This window comes from Oncorhynchus mykiss, chromosome 17, assembly GCF_057628025.1.
Source record: "Oncorhynchus mykiss isolate SJ-2025 chromosome 17, ASM5762802v1, whole genome shotgun sequence".
NCBI lineage: Eukaryota > Metazoa > Chordata > Actinopteri > Salmoniformes > Salmonidae > Oncorhynchus > Oncorhynchus mykiss.
The window spans coordinates 28,903,893-28,924,528 of NC_143038.1; the positions used below are offsets into that span (position 1 = coordinate 28,903,893).

The 20,636-nt window shown below is 42.1% G+C and overlaps 1 protein-coding gene across 3 annotated transcripts in view; it reads right to left on the reverse strand.

Annotated features, from left to right (window-relative positions):
- The window catches only part of LOC110493951 (vitamin D3 receptor B), a 76,144-nt gene extending 56,248 nt beyond the window's left edge, over positions 1 to 19,896 (reverse strand). For 2 of the 3 annotated variants that reach the window (XM_036949968.2, XM_036949969.2), the window contains exons 1-2: positions 19,440 to 19,896; positions 19,107 to 19,189 (exon numbers count right to left, since the gene is read on the reverse strand). In XM_036949968.2, the coding sequence (XP_036805863.1) occupies positions 19,107 to 19,173 (67 nt within the window). In that variant the 5' untranslated portion in view covers positions 19,174 to 19,189; positions 19,440 to 19,896. The remainder of the gene's footprint in view (positions 1 to 19,106; positions 19,190 to 19,439) is intronic. The other variant, XM_090205173.1, reaches the window with a different exon arrangement.
- Positions 19,897 to 20,636: the final 740 nt, after the last annotated feature.

Sequence of the window (20,636 nt, forward strand, 5' to 3'; positions counted from 1 at the left end):
TGACTACGTGGCCAAGCACGCCTCCAACTCAATCATCAAGTTTGCAGACGACACTACAGTGGTAGTCTTGATTACCAACAACGACGAGACAGCTTACAGGGAGGAGGTGAGAGCCCTCGGAGTGTGGTGTCAGGAAAATAATCTCTCACTCAACGTCAACAAAACAAAGGAGAGGATCGTGGACTTCAAGAAACAACAGAGGGAGCATCCCCCTATCCACATCGACGGGACAGCAGTGGAGAATGTGGAAAGTTTTAAATTCCTCGGCGTACACATCATGGACAAACTGAAATGGTCCACCCACACAGCCAGCATGGTGAAGAAGGCACAAAAGTGCGTTTCAACCTCAGGACGCTGAAGAAATTTGGCTTGTCACCTAGAACCCTCACTTTTACAGATGCACAATCGAGAGCATCCTGTCGGGCTGTATCACCGCCTGGTAAGGCAACTGCACCACCCTCAACCACAAGGCTCTCCAGAGGGTAGTGCGGTCTGCACAACGCATCACCAGGGCCAAACTACCTGCCCTCCAGGACATCTACAGCACCCGATGTCAAAAGAATGCCAAAAAGATCATCAAGGACAACAACAACCCGAGCCACTGTCGGTTCACCCCGCTATCATCCAGAAGGCGAGGTCAGTACAGGTGTATCAAAGCTGAGATCGAGAGACTGAAGAACAGCTTCTATCTCAAAGCCATCAGACTGTTAAACAGCCCTCACTAACATAGACAGTCGGCTGCCAACATACAGACTCAAATCACTGGCCAATTTTATAAATTGATTTAATAATGGTATCACTAGTCACTTTACATAATGCCACTTTAATAATGTTAACATATCCTACATTACTCATCTCATATGTATATACTGTATTGCATACCATCTATTGCATCTTGCCTATGCCGCACGGCCATCGCACATCCATATATTTATATGTACCTATTCTGATTCCAGCCACTTACATTGCTTGTATAAGGTAGTCGTTGTGAATTTGTTAGATTACTTGTTAGATATCACTACATGGTCGGAACAAGAAGCACAAGCATTTAGCTACACTCGCATTAACATCTGCTAACCACATGTATGTGACCAATACAATTTGAACTATCCCTTTAAAACTAATGCAATCCCTTTAAAATGGTGTACTAATATAATATAAGCTTGGTGTGGGATGAATGCACATGAAGACATTCGATGAAAGGGTACAGATACATGCACTCCCACAATTCCATCCAATTTAACACAGTCAATAAATCAGGAGTACATGGTTAGAATTTTGTACCGAGGTGTATACATTTCCTCACTTTGTTGCGGTATGCTGTATCTCCTATCTTCTACCCACAGTCAGTTGGCACTGTTACGAGCTCTTATTGCAAAGAGGACAGAAGTGCAGTTGTGGTACGTCCACAAACTGACCTTGGCAGTGTTGCAACCCTCACAAAATACCCCCTTTCCCTGTTTCCTTTTTGTTACTGACCATATAATAGTGGACAGGTAGGGAAACTAACCATTGGTTTCACCTATCCAGTTGTTTCAGGCTTGTGGTGAGGCAGAAAAGGAGACAAGGAAACAGGGGGCCATGCAAAAGGTTTGGAACTCGACTTGAACGCCAATAGAGGCCGGGCATCCCACCAACCTGATTAGGTGGTGATGTTAGAAACCTAGCATTACGGCTAAGTAAAGGGTGATTATGGAATACCGTAATAGAGGGAGTGGAAGAAGGTTAGGAGGGGGGAAGGAGGATGCAGACGGGATTTTCTAAAAGTGATCATTTGCCTTAACTGCGCACAGACACGCAGGAAAGTGGAAGAAAAAAAAAAACGTCTCGGCATCATGCCTCAAGAATGTCAGCAATGAGCTTACAGACCACATCCCTGACACAAGAGTCGGAGCCGGAATCACATCCAGACCTATAACAAAGCTGGAAAAATGAGAGGGGACGGAACGTCGGTGGAGCGAGAGAGAAGGGGGGCCTTCTCCAAAACGACAGAGCCCAATGAGCGGCTCCCTACCGCATCACATGACGCAATCCTAGAAATGGCTTGGAAATCACTCCCGACTGCCAAGATTTTCCCGAAAGGAAAAAAAAAGAGCGAGAGAGGAGAAAACACAAGGCGATGTGTTTTACTGCATACCTCTGGCTGGGTCACTACGAGTACAGAACAGACATAAAACAAATCAGACCTGGAATGACCCTCGCCATAGAGAGAGCGAGAGAGAGAAAGAGGGATAGAGAGCGAGAGCGAGATAGAGAGAGAGAGGAGGGGGAGGTAGAGAGTGAGAGAGGGGGATAGAGAGTGAGAGAGAGAGCAAGAGAGAGAGAAAGAGAGAGTGAAAGAGGGAGAGGGATAGAGTGTGTGAGAGAGAGAGAGAGAGAGAGAGAGAGAGAGAGAGAGAGAGTGCAAGAGAGGGAGAGAGAGGGAGAGAGAGCAAGAGGGAACTGGCCTATATGGAAATACACTGGCCATACACTCCACATCCACACACAGCGAGATCAACTAAAATCTGCAGAGAGAGGAGGAGGGAGGGAGAAACGAGCAACTTTACGAGGCGAAGAAAAGTGGGGGGAGAAAGGGAGAGAAAGAAAGAGTCAGAAACACAGACAAACAGAGCAAAAATAAGAAAGGGATATAGAAACACAGGGAGAGAAGTGTCAGAAGAGATAGGAAATGCAGTAATGAAACCCGTAAAAGACGGTGATCGACTGATGGAAAAAAAAGAGAGCGAAAAGAACAATAGACAGAGAGACAATGGGAGAGAGAGAGAGAGAGAGAGAACGTGGAACAACAGAATAGGCCCCGATAGACAGGAGTGAGTAACTGACAGAGCAGACTAGTCCAGTCCTGTCATTCCATTTGCCTTTCTCTCTCTCCCGCTTTCTTTCCCTCCGTCTTACTCCCTGCCTCGTGTTCTATTTTCTTCCTTGCATTCACAGAGAAGCATGCAGCGGCAGCACATGACGAGGTGACCTGTGCCCCACAGGATGGGCTGGACTGGGGGGGTACCATGTTCTGTGACCAATCCCCATGGTCTCCACACAGAACACACACACACACACACCCCTCTCCAGGCCCCATTGCGAGGGGAGAGAGGCAGTAGCGGCCTGCCCTTTCGCTGGGCCCCTCGCTAGACTCTGGAGAGGGGAGAGAGGACGAGGCAGGGAGAGGCCCGCTTGGACACAAACAGACGAAACACACACAGACAGGCAGCCCTGTCTCTGCAGAGCTCGGCAGCAATTGAGTGCTCTCGCTCTCTCGCAAACACACACACACAGTCACACACTCTGAACTAGCAAGGACAGGAACGGATAGACAACAGACATGTGGGTGATGTGGGTGCATAAGCACTTAGCTCTGGTCCCAGTTACATAACCTCAACCCAAAAAGCACAAACCTCGGCGACGTGTACTATGCCCAAAGTCAATCGTCAAGTCATTAAATTCCAGGAAATAATGCCATGCCAAGCATTCTATTTCCACACTACTAACTCATAGTCAATCATACCAACTCACTCATGCTAACTAAATCATACTAACTCTTAAAGGTCATGAACAGTCAAAATCATGTTTTTCATGAAATTTGATGATATTTGAAGGAAACCAGATCAAAAAATGACTGTTGCTTATACATTGATAAAGTTAAATTGTAGAGTTACTGGTCGCCTCCCCCATGTCAAACACTTGGATTATTTATTAAGGGGACAAGGTGGCATCACCTTAACTCTCATTTTAACACACCAATTGGAACATGATATTCTTTTACTTCCTCTAAATATGTACCGCCTTCTAACCAACATCGGAGAAAGAGTGGTTGCAGAGGGGCGTGGTTTATATACAGTGCCTTGCGAAAGTATTCGGCCCCCTTGAACTTTGCGACCTTTTGCCACATTTCAGGCTTCAAACATAAAGATATAAAACTGTATTTTTTTGTGAAGAATCAACAACAAGTGGGACACAATCATGAAGTGGAACGACATTTATTGGATATTTCAAACTTTTTTAACAAATCAAAAACTGAAAAATTGGGCGTGCAAAATTATTCAGCCCCTTTACTTTCAGTGCAGCAAACTCTCTCCAGAAGTTCAGTGAGGATCTCTGAATGATCCAATGTTGACCTAAATGACTAATGATGATAAATACAATCCACCTGTGTGTAATCAAGTCTTCGTATAAATGCACCTGCACTGTGATAGTCTCAGAGGTCCGTTAAAAGCGCAGAGAGCATAATGAAGAACAAGGAACACACCAGGCAGGTCCGAGATACTGTTGTGAAGAAGTTTAAAGCCGGATTTGGATACACAAATATTTCCCAAGCTTTAAACACCCCAAGGAGCACTGTGCAAGTGATAATATTGAAATGGAAGGAGTATCAGACCACTGCAAATCTACCAAGACCTGGCCGTCCCTCTAAACTTTCAGCTCATACAAGGAGAAGACTGATCAGAGATGCAGCCAAGAGGCCCATGATCACTCTGGATGAACTGCAGAGATCTACAGCTGAGGTGGGAGACTCTGTCCATAGAACAACAATCATTCGTATATTGCACAAATCTGGCCTTTATGGAAGAGTGGCAAGAAGAAAGCCATTTCTTAAAGATATCCATAAAAAGTGTCGTTTAAAGTTTGCCACAAGCCACCTGGGAGACACACCAAACATGTGGAAGAAGGTGCTCCGGTCAGATGAAACCAAAATTGAACTTTCTGGCAACAATGCAAAACGTTATGTTTGGCGTAAAAGCAACACAGCTGAACACACCATCCCCACTGTCAAACATGGTGGTGGCAGCATCATGGTTTGGGCCTGCTTTTCTTCAGCAGGGACAGGGAAGATGGTTAAAATTGATGGGAAGATGGATGGAGCCAAATACAGGACCATTCTGGAAGAAAACCTGATGGAGTCTGCAAAAGACCTGAGACTGGGACGGAGATTTGTCTTCCAACAAGACAATGATCCAAAACATAAAGCAAAATCTACAATGGAATAGTTCATAAATAAACATATCCAGGTGTTAGAATGGCCAAGTCAAAGTCCAGACCTGAATCCAATCGAGAATCTGTGGAAAGAACTGAAAACTGCTGTTCACAAATGCTCTCCATCCAACCTCACTGAGCTCGAGCTGTTTTGCAAGGAGGAATGGGAAAAAAATTCAGTCTCTCGATGTGCAAAACTGATAGAGACATACCCCAAGCGACTTACAGCTGTAATCGCAGCAAAAGGTGGCGCTACAAAGTATTAACTTAAGGGGGCTGAATAATTTTGCACGCCCAATTTTTCAGTTTTTGATTTGTTAAAAAAGTTTGAAATATCCAATAAATGTCGTTCCACTTCATGATTGTGTCCCACTTGTTGTTGATTCTTCACAAAAAATACAGTTTTACATCTTTATGTTTGAAGCCTGAAATGTGGCAAAAGGTCGCAAAGTTCAAGGGGGCCGAATACTTTCGCAAGGCACTGTAGCTACAGTGCCTTCAGAAAGTATTTATACACAGGCTTTTTACAATTTTGTTACAAAAGTAATGATAATGAAATACAGCATTTACATAAGTATCCACACCCCTCAGTCAACCTATGTTAGAATCACCTTTGACAGTGATATTTCTGGGTAAGTCTCAGAGCTTTGCACACCTGCATTGTACAATATTTGCACAGCAATCTTTTCAAAAATTCTTCAAGCTCTGTCAAAGTTGATTGTTAATCGCTAGACAGTCATTTTCAAGTCTTGCCATAGATTTTCAAGCCGACTATAGTCAAAACTAGAACTACGCCACTCAGGAACATTCAATGTCGTCTTGGTAAGCAACACCAGTCTATATTTTCCTGCTGAAAGGTGAATTTGTCTCCCAGTGTCTGTTGGAAAGCAAACTGAACCAGGTTTTCCTCTAGGATTTTGCCTGTGCTTAGCTCTAACCATTTATTTTTATCCTAAAAAACTCCCTAGTCCTTGACGATGACAAGCATACACATTACATTAGGCAACCACTATCATGCTTGAAAATATGAGAAGAGGTGCTCAGTGATGTGTTGTGTTGGATTTGCCACAAACATAACACTTTGATTTCAGGACAAAGTTCATTTCTTTGCCACATTTTTTTGCAGTTTTCCTTCAGTGCCTTATTACAAACTACAAAATACATGTTTTGGAATATTTTTTATTGTGTACAGGCTTCCTTCTTTTCACTCTGTCAATTAGGTTAGTATTGTTGAGTAACTACAAGGTTGTTGATCCATCCTCAGTTTTCTCCTATCACAGCCATTAAACTCTGTAACTGTTTTAAAGTCACAATTGGCCTCATAGTGAAATGCCTGAGTGGTTTCCTTCCTCTCTGGCAACTGAGTTAGGAAGGACGCCTGTAACTTTGTAGTGACTGGGTGTATTGGTACACCACCCAAAGTGGAGTTCATAATTTTGCCATGCTCAAAAGATGTTCAATGTCTGCTTTTTACCCATCTACCAATAGGTACCTTTCTTTGCTAGGCATTGGGAAATCTCCCTGGTGTTTGTGGTTGAATCTGTGTTTGAAATTCACTGCTCGGCCAATGAACTTAACAGATAATTGTATGTGTGTGTGTGTTATTTTTTTAATTAATTTGTCAAAATTTCTAAAAACATAATTCCACTTTGACATTATGGGCTACTGTGTGTAGCAGGCCTGTAACACAAAACCTCAATTCAATCCATTTTAAATTCCAACTGTAACACAACAACATTTAGAAAAAGTCAAAGGTTGTGAATACTTGCTGAAGGCTCTGTAGATAGCTATTCTACTGGTGCCAAAATTTGACTGGAGGGTGTCAGAAAATATATTTTACAGTTTACCATAATCATCTATGGCAAATATACTATATGTTTCCCTGTTCATCTGTGTCTGGTGTTAGCTAGTTACTGACTAGCTAGGTCTTCAGCCCGCATGGAACAAAAGGGGGAGGGGTCGTTCAAAACACTGATGCAGCTGTCAAGTCAACACATCCGTCAGTGCTGCTGTGAACCACATCACAAGAGACATGCCAAACGGAAGATGTATAAAAAAAAATTTAAAAAACATTTCATTGATGCAATTTTAATGTTGTTTGAGTTTCTTTGTGTATCCCCACATTTTCTCGAGATGATTTTACTGCAACCCTGCTCACTGCATACAAGTTGCTTGACATGGGCGTTTCAAAGAGCTGTCAGTTAATTAAGGCGAGCTAAGCTCCCCGCCCACTCAACCTGTCTTTTCAAGAGAAAAAGTGCTTTTCAGAATATCTTTTCAGGACCTTTAACAACTCACTCATACTAACAACTCACTCATACTAACTCACTCATACTAACTCTGCCATACTAACTCTGCCATACTAACTCTGCCATACTAACTTATAGTAACTCAAACAGGAACCAAACAAAGCCCGCTGGGTTTCTCCTTTGCTCACGTTCCCAAGAAGTCGTATTATTCTACATGACTACTGCCTGCCTATACTTTATACCCTACGGTGCGTAGCGCAGTGTCACAATGTCGTTTTTTGACACAAAAGGGGTGGCTCTTTGTAGTGCGCTCCGACATTCTATGTACTCTCTCGATTGTAACGCGCCGTATCATTCCTTGAGTAGCCATGGAGGCAGTGCTGTGTAAGCAATGAAGTTCGCTTGGTTCCTTGATCTGATCTAGAGGCAATGCATCAAAGTAACCTATTTTGCATTGATAAGTAAATATACTCTCAGCGGCTGTTCAAACAACAAACCAAACAACATTGTAGCCTTATTAGAATCTCCACCAAAATGTATTTTGTTTGGAAGTAATAACTATTGATTCCAGGCTATTGGTTAAAACAGCTGTGAGATGTGTGCTTTTTCTCTGTCCAAAACATGATGACATTCAATTTGAAGCTGACATTTGAAGCAGCATATCAAATTGGGATAATATTGTAGGTTACACTGGCCAGTATAAGAATATTTGCGAGGGCATATTATTTAATTATGAATCTAATTATTTCACATGGCGATGTGGGAAGCTAATCAACTTCAAAATCGCCTTATTAGAATCTCTCCAAAATGTATTTTGTTTAGAAGTGATAACTATTGATTCCAGGCTACTGGTAAAAACAGCTGTAAGATATTTGTTTAAAATTGATAACGTTATTCTAGGCCATTTGGAAAGTATAAGAATATTTGCCAGGGCATAATATTTCATTATAAATCTAATTATTTCACATGGCGATGTGGGAAGCGAAAAGGCTAGCTAGCTTGTAGTGTTTAGCCAACTTGCTGGCAAGTGAAGACAAGTGACTCTTCTTTTACTTTAACAACAAATGAGAAGACAACAAGAAAGCCTCTGTCGCCCCCTTGTGAATGTTGCTATTTGGGAGTCTGGATTGGCGAGGTATCTTGTTACCCCCAAAAAATCTAACTCCCCCAGCGCACGCATGCACATAGGTTTACGCATGTTAAGTGTGTTGAAACCTTGACAGGTGGAACTTAACACGTCATTACTCCCAACAACTTCAAATGTGCCCTATATACACCTATACGGCACACACTCACACAAAAGCCCATCTTGTGGTGCCTAGTAAAGGCCAGCTCTATAGGAGGCCTATACTGTTACATGTGGGAGAGGAGGAACCAATTAGTAGTCACGGCAGAGGTGGGGTGGGTATGACGACTGTACTGCTGTTGCAGAGTGGACAAAAAGCTAATGGACTATACCAACACGACTGATTGGCCCCCGTACACAACCTGCCATTGTTGTAGCAGTGACTGGCCGGAGCTGAACATGAGCCTACATTACAATGCCCTCGGCTACTGTTCTAGGTTCAGCTCTTGTTGTGCAGCTCCTAGCGGGATAGAGTTTGGAGTAATGCGGGAGGGCTGTTCTAAAGTCAGTTGTTAAGGGCACAAAGTAATCACTGTGTGCCAGTGAAGCTCTCCCTCAAAGCTTTCCAATGAATCACCGAAAGGATAGCTTGGTCTGAAATGAAAACAACCCCCTACGCCTCTGGTGTTTCAGATCGGAAGGAACTGGATAGGTGTAAGAAGAGGTAAGCAATAGGGGGGAAGCTCCCCTGAGACCATTGAAAAAGACTAGGTGGAACCGTCACCATCACATTGCTGACTTACACTTATCCGCTCAGTCAGATATGAAATCACCGAAGAAGTGGGGGCTAGGGGAAGTGAATATGAGTTTGTTTTCTTTCAACCGAGAAGGACTTCTGCTTTCTTTAGATCGTATCACGTGTATCCAAGTTCTCCAAATCTCTAGACCCAGTGGTGGAAAAATGTCTCTTTTGCAACTTGTGGATGAAATCTTTACAGCCCACAACAATGAATATGTTCTTGGCATCTTTTTAGTTTTATCCAAAGCTTTTGACACGGTTGATCATGAAATATTTCTTTCTAAATTGCATTATTACGGTTTTCATGAATATACATATAAAATCGGCAGTGGTGAAAAAAGTACCCAATTGTCATACTTGAGTAAAAGAAAAGATACCTTAATAGAAAATTACTCAAGTAAAAGTCACCTAGTAAAATTCTACTTGATTAAAAGTCTAAGAGTATTTTGTTTAAAATATACTTAAGTATCAAAAGTACATTTAATTGCTCAAATATATTTTAAGCATCAAAAGTAAGTGTAAATAATTTCAAATCCCTTATATTAAGCAAACCAGATGGCACCATTTTTTATTTTATTTTTTTAATGGATAGGCAGGGGTACACTCCAACACTCAGACATAATTTACAAACGAACCATGTTTGTTTAGTGAGTCCGCCAGATCAGAGGCAGTAGGGATGACCAGAGATGTTCTGTTGATAAGTGCGTGAATTGGACAATTTTCCTGCCTTTATTAAGTAAAAGTAAAACTAGTTAAAAATATGAACATTAAAGAAAGGATAACCCCCCAAAAATGACTTAAGTAGTATTTCAAAGTATTTTTACACCACTGACTAGACCAGTGGTTCTCAAACTTGGTCCTGGGGACCCAAAGGGGGGCAGATTTTAGTTTTTGCCTTAACACTACAGAGCTGGTTCAAATCATCAACGTATCATCAAGCTTTGGTGATTTGAATCAGCTGTGTAGTGTTAAGGCAAAAACAGAAATGTGCAGGACCAGGTTTGAGAACCACTGGCCTAGACTCTAGAGGTGAACGCGCTGTACGTCAATTTCTACAGGCCTCTAAACATCTCCCCTTGGCTAACTTGACTTCACCATTTCTCTCATCGTCCCCTCTTTGGCAGAGGAAGTGTGATTGAGCAAGGGAGTGTGTTGGGGAGAAATCTGGCACCCCGACCAGGTTCAGATAATCTTATTACACGGTCCTGTACATAGCAACCAGGAACTGCACGTTCCACAACAAGAGGGACTTAATTAGGGGTGCTGCAGTGTACACTGCAACTTATCAGTACATTGTCATCTGCTTATAAATGCTCTCGAGTCCCATCTGAGGTGATGGCAGCCGGTGGCAGGAGGACCGTAACATTAAGACAATTTCCTTTGGATAGCTCTTTATTGTCCCTAAGAAGGAAATTGTCTTGGACACACAGTACTGCTGTAGGCTATAAAACATAAACACTACACATTACAAACTTGACAAATACATAGTACAGGCCTACATTGCATTGCCCTGTCATATACATCATACAGATAGATCTCTCCTTAGTGGGTTACATAGTTATTTTGTCCGCGGTAGGCCTATCCCTGGAATGACGCCACTATAATACTGTGTGTCAAGAAAAAAAAGGGGGTGTTACACTTCACATTACAGTGCTCTTATGACTCTTATGTATTAATGTTTGTAGTAAGTGTCCTCGAGTATCCTCAAGTATCCTCAAGTACAGACTATTGTCATGACTTATTGTACTTACACTGTACGTAGGATTAGGATATGGGTTAAGGGTAGGGCTATAGTCTACAATTGTAAAACAGTAGAACAACGAGTAACCTGTATACACTGTTATATTTACACAGGAATAAGAACACTGTGGTGTAAAGTGTTAATTAAACAACAAGGCTATTCTTTTTTTACCCCCTTTTTCTCCCCAATTTCGTGGTATCCAATTGCTAGTAGTTACTGTCTTGTCTCATCGCAACAACTCCCGTACGGGCTCTTGAGAGACGAAGGTCGAGAGCCATGCGACCTCCGAAACCCAACCCAACCAAGCCGCACTGCTTCTTAACACAGGGCGCATACAACCCGGAAGCCAGCCGCACCAATGTGTCGGAGGAAACACCGTACACCTAGCGACCTGGTCAGCGCGCACTGCGCCCGGCACGCCACAGGAGTCGCTAGTGCGCGATTAGACAAGGATATCCCAACCAGCCAAACCCTCCTTAACCCGGATGACGCTAGGCCAATTGTGCGTCGCCCCATGGACCCCCCGGTCACGGCCGGCTGCGACAGAGCCTGGGCTCGAACCCAGAGTCTCTGGTGGCACAGCTAGGTGCACCACACGGGAGGCCACTGCGCCACCCGGGAGGCCCACAACAAGGCTATTCTAATGTAATTTAATGGTTTATTGGTCTAAACCTTTTCAATTTTTCAATCATCTAGGCCTGAGTAAAGATCTATCAGAGGCCGTATGAGAGGAATAACGTACCAATAACACAGAGAGCACTGATATCTATTCACAATTCTTAATAGCTCGAGGACTATCAAATGAACATCTTTGTTGGATTCATTAGAGCCAACCAAAGCATGATTCCTACAACAACATGACCAGTTGCCCCAGGTCACTTATGACAAATCAATGACATTTAACTCAGCATTGTGAGTAGCACTTAGAGAGGCAGTGTTTTGAATTCTCATCATTCCAAATAGTGAAATCTCATATGGAATCACTCATCAACACCTTCAGCTACAAAGGCTGCGAAGTAAAACAAAGGACACTCCCCAGTTCTAAATGGAAACCGGGTCATGTTCAGTAGGAGCAAATGGTAGAACAAATGTTGAAGCAGAGAAGGGGCTGCATGTGAACGTGTCTAACAAGAGCACTGATTTGTTTTCTGTTTGACATTGTGTCCTACACGCTTAGAAAAAAGGGCTGTGAAAAGGTTCTTAGGCTGTCCCCATAGGAGAACCCTTTTTGGTTCCCAGTAGAACCCTTTTTGGTTTCGGGTAGAACCCTTTTGGGTTCCATGTAGAACCCTCTGTAGAAAGGGTTCTACATGGAACCCAAAAGGGTTCTACCTGGAACCAAAAAGGGTTCTTCAAAGGGTTCTCCTTTGGGGACAGCCGAAGAACCCTTTTAGGTTCTAGATAGTACTTTTTTTCCGAAAGATGAACATAACTATTGACTAAAATAAGAATGTGAGGTAGCATAAGTTTACTTACACGCAGAAAGTAAGATGGTACCGTCCATTACAGCACCCCGGGAAAATAAAATAGTGGAGGTACGCCGTACCGTTAAAACATGATTCATTCACAATAATTAAAACCAAATGCCCCAAAAATTGGTCACTATTACACCACTATTTACCCTTAACGCATGTCAGAGGCATGAAAAATGAGCGAATTGACTCGAAAACAGGTGGTAGCCTATAGCCTACGCTCCAAAATGTGATGTGGTTCGATGAGAACATTGACATTTTGCCAAAGTAGAGATCAGTAGCCGAGATGCGCACTGACAGCAGTGGACGCATCAATTCTGGCCTAATGACAATTGCCAAATGTCATTACACTTTTTTTTTTTTTTGGTGTAACAGATGTCTCTTTCAATTCACCACTGTTTGGAGGATGAAAATATATTGCGAGTGGATTAATGTGCGTGGGTAGCCTAGTAAAGGAAACCTTTGAAGTGATTGTTTGACAAGCGCGTGCACACATAGGTGGTCACACCGGGAAAAATGTATTCTACTTTCACCCCTGCTTACATGTCACCTACTTCCAGGATAGTTTTATGCATATGGTGCACATTTGTGAATAAAAACAAACTTGATTTGTTTCAAACATACACTATATATATAAAACGTATGTGGACACCCCTTCAAATTAGTGGATTCAGCTAATTCAGCCACACCCATTGCTGACAAGTGTACAAACTCGAGCACACAGCCATGCAATCTCCATAGGCAGTAGAACGGCCTTACTGAAGAGCTCAGTGATTTTCAACGTGGCACCGTCATAGGATGCCACCATTCCAACAAGTCAGTTCGTCAGATTTCTGCCCCGCTTCAGCTGTCCCGGTCAACTGTAAGTGCTGTTATTGTGAAGTGAAAATGTCTAGGAGCAACAATGGCTCAGCCGCGAAGTGGTAGGCCACACAAGCTCACAGAACAGGCCCAACACTAACTACCAAGTTCCAAACGCCCTCCGGAAGCAACATCAGCACAAAAACTGTTCGTCGGGAGCTTCATGAAATGGATTACTTTGGCCAAGCAGCCACACACTGGTGTAGTGTACAGCTCGCCGCCATTGGACTCTGGGTCACGCTTCACCATCTGGTGGTCCGATGGGTGAATCTGGGTTTGGCTGATGCCAGGAGAACGCTACATGCCCAAATGCATGTTGCCAACTGTAAAGTTTGATGGAAGAGGAATAATGGTCTGGAGCTGTTTTCATTGGTTCGGACAAGACCCCTTAGTTCCAGTGAAGGGAAATCTTAACACTACAGCATACAATGACATTCTAGCCGATTCTGTGCTTCCAACTTTGTGGCAACAGTTTGGGGAAGGCCCTTTCCTGTTTCAGCATGACAATGCCCCCGTGCAAAAAGCGAGGTGCATACAGAAATGGTTTGTCGAGATCGGAGTAGAAGAACTTGACTGGCCTGCACAGAGCCCTGACCTCAACCCCATCGAACACCTTTGGGATGAATTGGAACGCCGACTGTTAGCCAGGCCCAATCGCCCGACCTCACTAATGATCTTGTGGCTGAATGGAAGCAAGTCACCACAGCATTGTTCCAGTGGAAAGCCTTCCCAGAAGAGTGGAGGCTGTTAAGGCAGCAAAAGGGGGGACAAACTCCATATTAATGCCCATGATTGTGGAACGAGATGTTCGAGCAGGTGTCCACCTACTTTTGGTCATGTAGTGTATATTTGATTTAACCTACGTATTGAACCCATTAAGACGAAAAGTTAATGTGAGACATCACAAGAGGCATATTTTCATCGTTTTATGGTCTAGTAGCAGAAGCCTAAAATGTCATTCCTGTTATGTAAAATAGTAGTCGGTCACATTTGGGGAAAGGGTGTCTGCAATTCACTCAAGCTTTTAATAAGCCTATCGGTCACACTTTCTTTGGATAGTCCGGATTATCCAAATAACAGATGGTCACACTATTAACAAACTATCTGTTGATAAGAAACTGCTTGCTAAGGTTACGGTTAAGTTTAGAATAAGGTTTAGAGTAAGGGATAAAGTTAGGGTTAAGTTTAGGGTTAGTAGATAGTTAGTTGAAATGTTATTCAATGGTCTGTAGAGATAAAATACCAGGAGAATATTCAACCATAGTCGGTAGAGTAGGGATTATCAACTAGATTCAGCCGCAGAATAATTGTTCTTGAGCGGATGGTTACGGGGCCAGAACATTAATTAACAATAATTTGTAGACTGCAAAAAGAAGGCCAAACACATACATTTGATTAAAGTGTAATAATTTCAAACCTTGCTTCCATTTGTATACGACCACATCTCTATTATGCCTGGGAATACTTTGGAACAAATTTCCAAAATGTATGTTTGAAAAAATTATAGTGAAGACATCAAAACTATGAAATAATGCATATGGAATCATGTAGTAACCACCAAAGTGAAGACAGCTTTGCACACTCCTGGCATTCTCTCAACCAGCTTCAAGAGGAATGCTTTTCCAACGGTCTTGAAGGAGTTACCACACTTGTTGAGCACTTGTTGGCTACTTTTCCTTCACCCTGCGGTCCAATTCATCCCAAACCATCTCAATTGGGTTGAGGTCGGGTGATTTTGTAGACCAGGTCATCTGGTGGAGCACTCCATCACTGTCCTTCTTGGTCAAATAGCCCTTACACAGCCTAGAGGTGTGTTGGGTCATTGTCCTGTTGAAAAACTAATTATAGTCCCACTAAGCGCAAACCAGATGGGATGGTGTATCGCTGCAGAATGCTGTGGTAGCCATGCTAGTTAAGTGGGTCTTGAATTCTAAATAAATCACTGACACTGTCACCAGCAAAGCACCCCCACACCATCACACCTCCTCCTCCATGCTTCACGGTGGGAACCACACCTGCGGAGATCCTCCATTCACCTACTCTGCATCTCACAAAGACGATTGGAACCAAAAATCTCAAATTTGGACTCATCAGACCCAAGCACAGATTTCCACCGGTCTAATGTACATTGCTTGAGTTTCTTGTCCCTAGCAAGTCACTTCTTCTTATTGGTGTCATTTAGTAGTGGTTTCTTTGCAGCAATATGGCATGAAAGTCTTGATTCTCGCAGTCTCCTCTGAACAGTTGATGTTGAGATGTGTCTGTTATTTGAACTCTATGAAGCATTTATTTGAACTGCAATTTCTGAGGCTGGTAACTCTAATGAACTTATCCTCTGCAGTAGAGGTAACTTTGGGTCTTCCTTTCCTGTGGCGGTCCTCATGAGAGCCAGTTTCATCATAGCGCTTGATGGTTTTTGCGACGGCACTTGAAGAAAGTTTGAAAGTTCTTGACATTTTCCAGATTAACTGACCTTCATGTCTTAAAAGTAATGATGGTTTGCTGTTTTGAGCTGTTCTTGCCATAATATGGACTTTGGTGGTCCATATTATGGTATTTTACCAAATAGGGCTATCTTCTGTATACCACCTCTACCTTGTCACAACACAACTGATTGGCTCAAACGCATTAAGGAAAGAAATTGCACAAATGAACCAAAGTTCAAGGCACACCTGTTAACCTTTTCACACATACCAACAAATGGGTGTGATCATTCTATAGTGGTCCCTTTAGCATACGCTCAAACCGGTGTGATTAGAACGCTCATTTAGAACGTCTAGTTTCCATTGACGCAACAGTCAGCATTTGAGCTGGCCACACTGTTTTTTCGCAGAAACATTTTGCACAAACACAGTCCTTACAAAGTTATGTCCAGAATGTGACCAGTTTATTTTTGGATGCAATGTTCAGACATTCACAGAAGTAGCTACAGCATAACACAAATCATCCAAACTGGAAAAATGTAAGCTACATTAGTCCTAGCACTATCTGAGGAAAAGTTGATGTTACACAAGTGGTCATATTTAGATAACAACAGAATCCACAATATGAATTAGCTAATAGCAATTACTATTTATAATTCATCACATCCCGGGTGAGCTCAACATTGATCGAAATAATTGAGTAAAACACTTTCTAGAAATCAAAAGTAATCTTATGGGTAGTTTGTGCACGCCTCCATGTTTGTTTTTTTGCATCAACCAAATATAATAAGCAGAGACAAGATGAGTTTGGTCTTTTTTCAGTATGCATGTTGAAGGGGGTGTGTTGTCTACGATCATTCACTTCCCTTCAATCACTTCCGAAAGTTTACCCGAAAGAGGAGTGAACCATTCCTTCGCCTCATTATAACGTCTTTGGTCTGACAGACATTTACGTGACACCCAAAATGCATTGTATGATGTTAACAAACATGGCGCCACACACAGCTGGCAAATAGATTAGCATTAGCTCATTATAATCAGTACAACCTTCAAAAAGGTATTTTACACCCATCATAGGTGTCCATTACAATCTATGCAAGAATCAGAATGCATTATTCGTCACCAGTACTTGAAAACATGTGAATAAAACTGTTAATACATTATGCTCCATACATACATACATACTTCATGCTACAGTAACAATGACAGCATGATATGCAGAAAATAAGGCACTTACTTTGATAGGAACGCACACATGTCCAAAGTCATTATTTGTATGGAAAACAACAATGGAGGCATTGAGGAAGGGCTCTCCTCAAAGAGGGAAGTTTGTCCGGCTCAGTAAAGTCTCAAACATAAATTGTCAGCAACACCGAAATGGGCTACTTCCATGTGAATTAACGAGGCGGAACACACCTCAATTCAAACTGTTGTTAGAAAATAAAACTTGTTAAAAAATCATTTGAAATTGACAAGTTGAAACATAGATAATTAGCAGGCAGCGCATGTTAACTGCCCTGTTGTGTAACAATCATATTTTGGAACAATGAGTGCCTTCTGACATCACGTGCATAAAACAACTCACGCTGGGCGACTGTTAGAGATATTTGGAACTCACGTATGAAAAGGTTAATTGAAATGCATTCCAGGTGACAACCTCATGCAGCTGTTTGACAGAATGCCAAGAGTGTACAAAGCAGTCATCAAGGCAAAGGGTGGCTACTTTGAAGAATCTAAAAATACAAAATATATTTTGATTTGTTTAACACTTTTTTGGTTATTACATGATTCCATATGTGTTATTTCATAGTTGTGAAGTCTTCGCTATTATTTTACAATGTAGAAAATTGTCAAAACAAAGGAAAACCCTGGAATGAATAGGTTTTCCTTTGTTTTGACATTATATATATATATATATATATATATATATATATATATATATATATATACACTCAGAAAAAAAAGAAATGTTTCAGGACCCTGTCTTTCAAAAATATTTTTTTTAAATCCAAATAACTTAGCAGATCTTCATTGTAAAGGGTTTAAACACTGTTTCCCATACTTGTTCAATGAACCATAAACAATGAACGAACATGCACCTGTGGAACAGTCGTTAAGACACGAACAGCTTACAGAGTAGGCAATTAAGGTCACAGTGATGAAAACTTAGGACACAAAAGAGGCCTTTCTACTGACTCTGAAAAACACCAAAAGAAAGATGCCCAGGGTCCCTGCTCATCTGCGTGAACGTTCCTGTGGGACAGGTACAGGATGGCAACAACAACTGCCCGAGTTACGCCAGGAATGCACAATCCCTCCGTCAGTGCTCAGACTGTCCTCAATAGGCTGAGAGAGGCTGGACTGAGGGCTTGTAGGCCTGTTGTAAGGCAGGTCCTCACCAAACATCACCGGCAACAACGTCCCCTATGGGCACAAACCCACCGTCGCTGGACCAGAGAGGACTGGCAAAAAGTGCTCTTCACTGATGAGTCACTGATTTGTCTCACCAGGGATTATGGTCGGTTTCGTGTTCATCGTCGAAGGAATGGAGGGTCCGTCATGGTCTGGGGCGGTGTGTCACAGCATGATCGGACTGAGCATGTTGTCATTGCAGACAATCTCAACACTGTGCATTACAGGGAAGACATCCTCCTCCCTCATGTGGTACCCTTCCTGCAGGCTCATCCTGACATGACCCTCCAGCATGACAATGCCACCAGCCATACTGCTCGTTCTGTGCGTAATTTCCTGAAAGACAGGAATGTCAGTGTTCTGCCATGGCCAGCGAAGAGCCGGATGTCAATTCCATTGAGCAAGTCTGGGACCTGTTGGATTGGAAGGTGAGGGCTAGGGCCATTTCCCCCAGAAATGTCTGGGAACTTGCAGGTGCCTTGGTGGAAGAGAAGTGGTAACATCTCTCAGCAAGAACTGGTAAATCTGGTGCAGTCCATGAGGAGATGCACTGCAGTACTTAATGCAGCTGGTGGCCACACCAGATACTGACTGTTACTTTTGAACCCCCCCCCCCCCCTCCTTTGTTCAGAGACACATTATTACATTTCTGTTAGTCACATGCCTGTGGAACTTGTTTAGTTTATGTCTGTTGTTGAATCTTATGTTCATACAAATAGTTACACATGATAAGTTTGCTGAAAATAAATGCAGTTGACAATAAGATTACTTTCTTTTTTTTGCTGAGATATATATTCTATATATATATATATATATATATATATATATATATATATATATATATATATATATATATATATATATATATATATATTTATTGCAATTGCTTGGAAAACTGGGAGGGCAAAATCCAGTCTGCTGGTTGGAGAATCCTGCTGTAGAGCATCTATAGATGGACTATTCAAATAAAGTCTATAATAAAATATATTATTTACAAATTGTGACAGATAATACATATTTGGAAATATCCAGTTGAGATTAAAGGCATGCATTTTATACAGATGTAGTTTGGCTATGAATGCAAGTATTTAAAACAGATCAAATTAATTTACCTGGGATTTTGGCATGCCCTTTTTTGTAGATGGGCGATAAAGACTTGGCAACTCTCTTCTTAACCATAAAGATATCTTTAATCCTGAAAAATAAGAAATATGCTTAATCAATTCAGACCTTGTTTCAAACAGTTTGGTTGTTTGAATAATAGTCTTATCATATGTTCTCTGTAAAGAAAAGCATGACAATTATTTGAGCAACATGCGTGCAATGGTTTGATTGTAAAGATTATTTTGGTAAACTGACAGCCTTGTAACGCTGCGTTTGTTTTGAGCTCGAGCCGCAGAATAGTTTCAGCTTTCACATTCCTTCTCTGGATGCGAGTTTCATACCTGCGTACAACTTTTTCCAAGACCAAATTGCCCTTAATCCGTTTTGTCGTCGTCAATCTCTTGAAAATAAATTCATTCCCATGTTGACTTGTGGTATGAGATACTGTGTAATAACTGCGTTATATAAATATCCGCATGTGATCGACTCGAAACGTCCAAACTATCACGCCCAAGGAAGGTTCTAAATGTTGGCTGGTGAGCTGATACTGATAGCTAGCGTGGCTAGATGGCTGGTTAACCCTAAATTGGTGTATCAAGTTCAGGCGATATATCAACTATATTCAGACCGAACGCGACTGCAATTAACGAATACGGCTAGTAATACTGGTTACGATGTTTACCTTGTTCGCTCTACAAACGGCGAATTCTATAGAATAGCTATGATAGACGAGAAATCCCCTGGCCAGACCCTAAATAGATGGCCATTACTTTTTGGTATGCCCCGCCCCCGGACTTCGACAAAATGGGATATTTTCTCCAAGCCTCTCCAATAACCAATCAAAGGTGTAATCTGCGTGTATCCCGTGTATCTCGTGTTTTGGTTGGTGACGGTTTACACCAGCCCTGCTTTGCTTGGTCAAATCCAATGCTCGTAACGTGTGTGAGCGACTCCCCTTCCCCCAAACACAGGGGTGTGTCATGACGTCAGAGGTAACGAAGAGGTAAACAACTTTGACCGCGTGAGGTTTAAAGCAACATTGTTTCTTCGCAGACACTGATACAGTGCTTCAATAACACTGTAACAATATGACAATAGATGCGCTGAAAAGAAAAGTATAGCATTATATACCACAAGTCTGTGCAGCGCACTCTCCTTTGTTATGTGGCCACACAGGTGGCAGCATTGTAATAAAATGTGGAGTTGCAGAGAGGCTCTGAATTAAACATTGCAGCAACATATTCACCGATATTCTCATAGTCTCAGAGTTCTTATTATTACTATTATTTTAATCTTAGGATTGTGCGTATGCGGAAGCGCGTGTGTGAGAGAGACAGGGAGAAATAAAAGAACAGAGAGATAGAGGGGTGTGTCTGCGGTGTGCTGCGGATGGCGTGTCAGCTGCCTAACGTAGCATAAACATGCTTTGTTGCTATGATTGTTATGCAATGTACTTGTGGAACAAACTATAGAGTACCATGATCCTCCCTTCCTCTCCTTTTAGACACAGACCGGGATACCCACTGAAGAATGGTAAG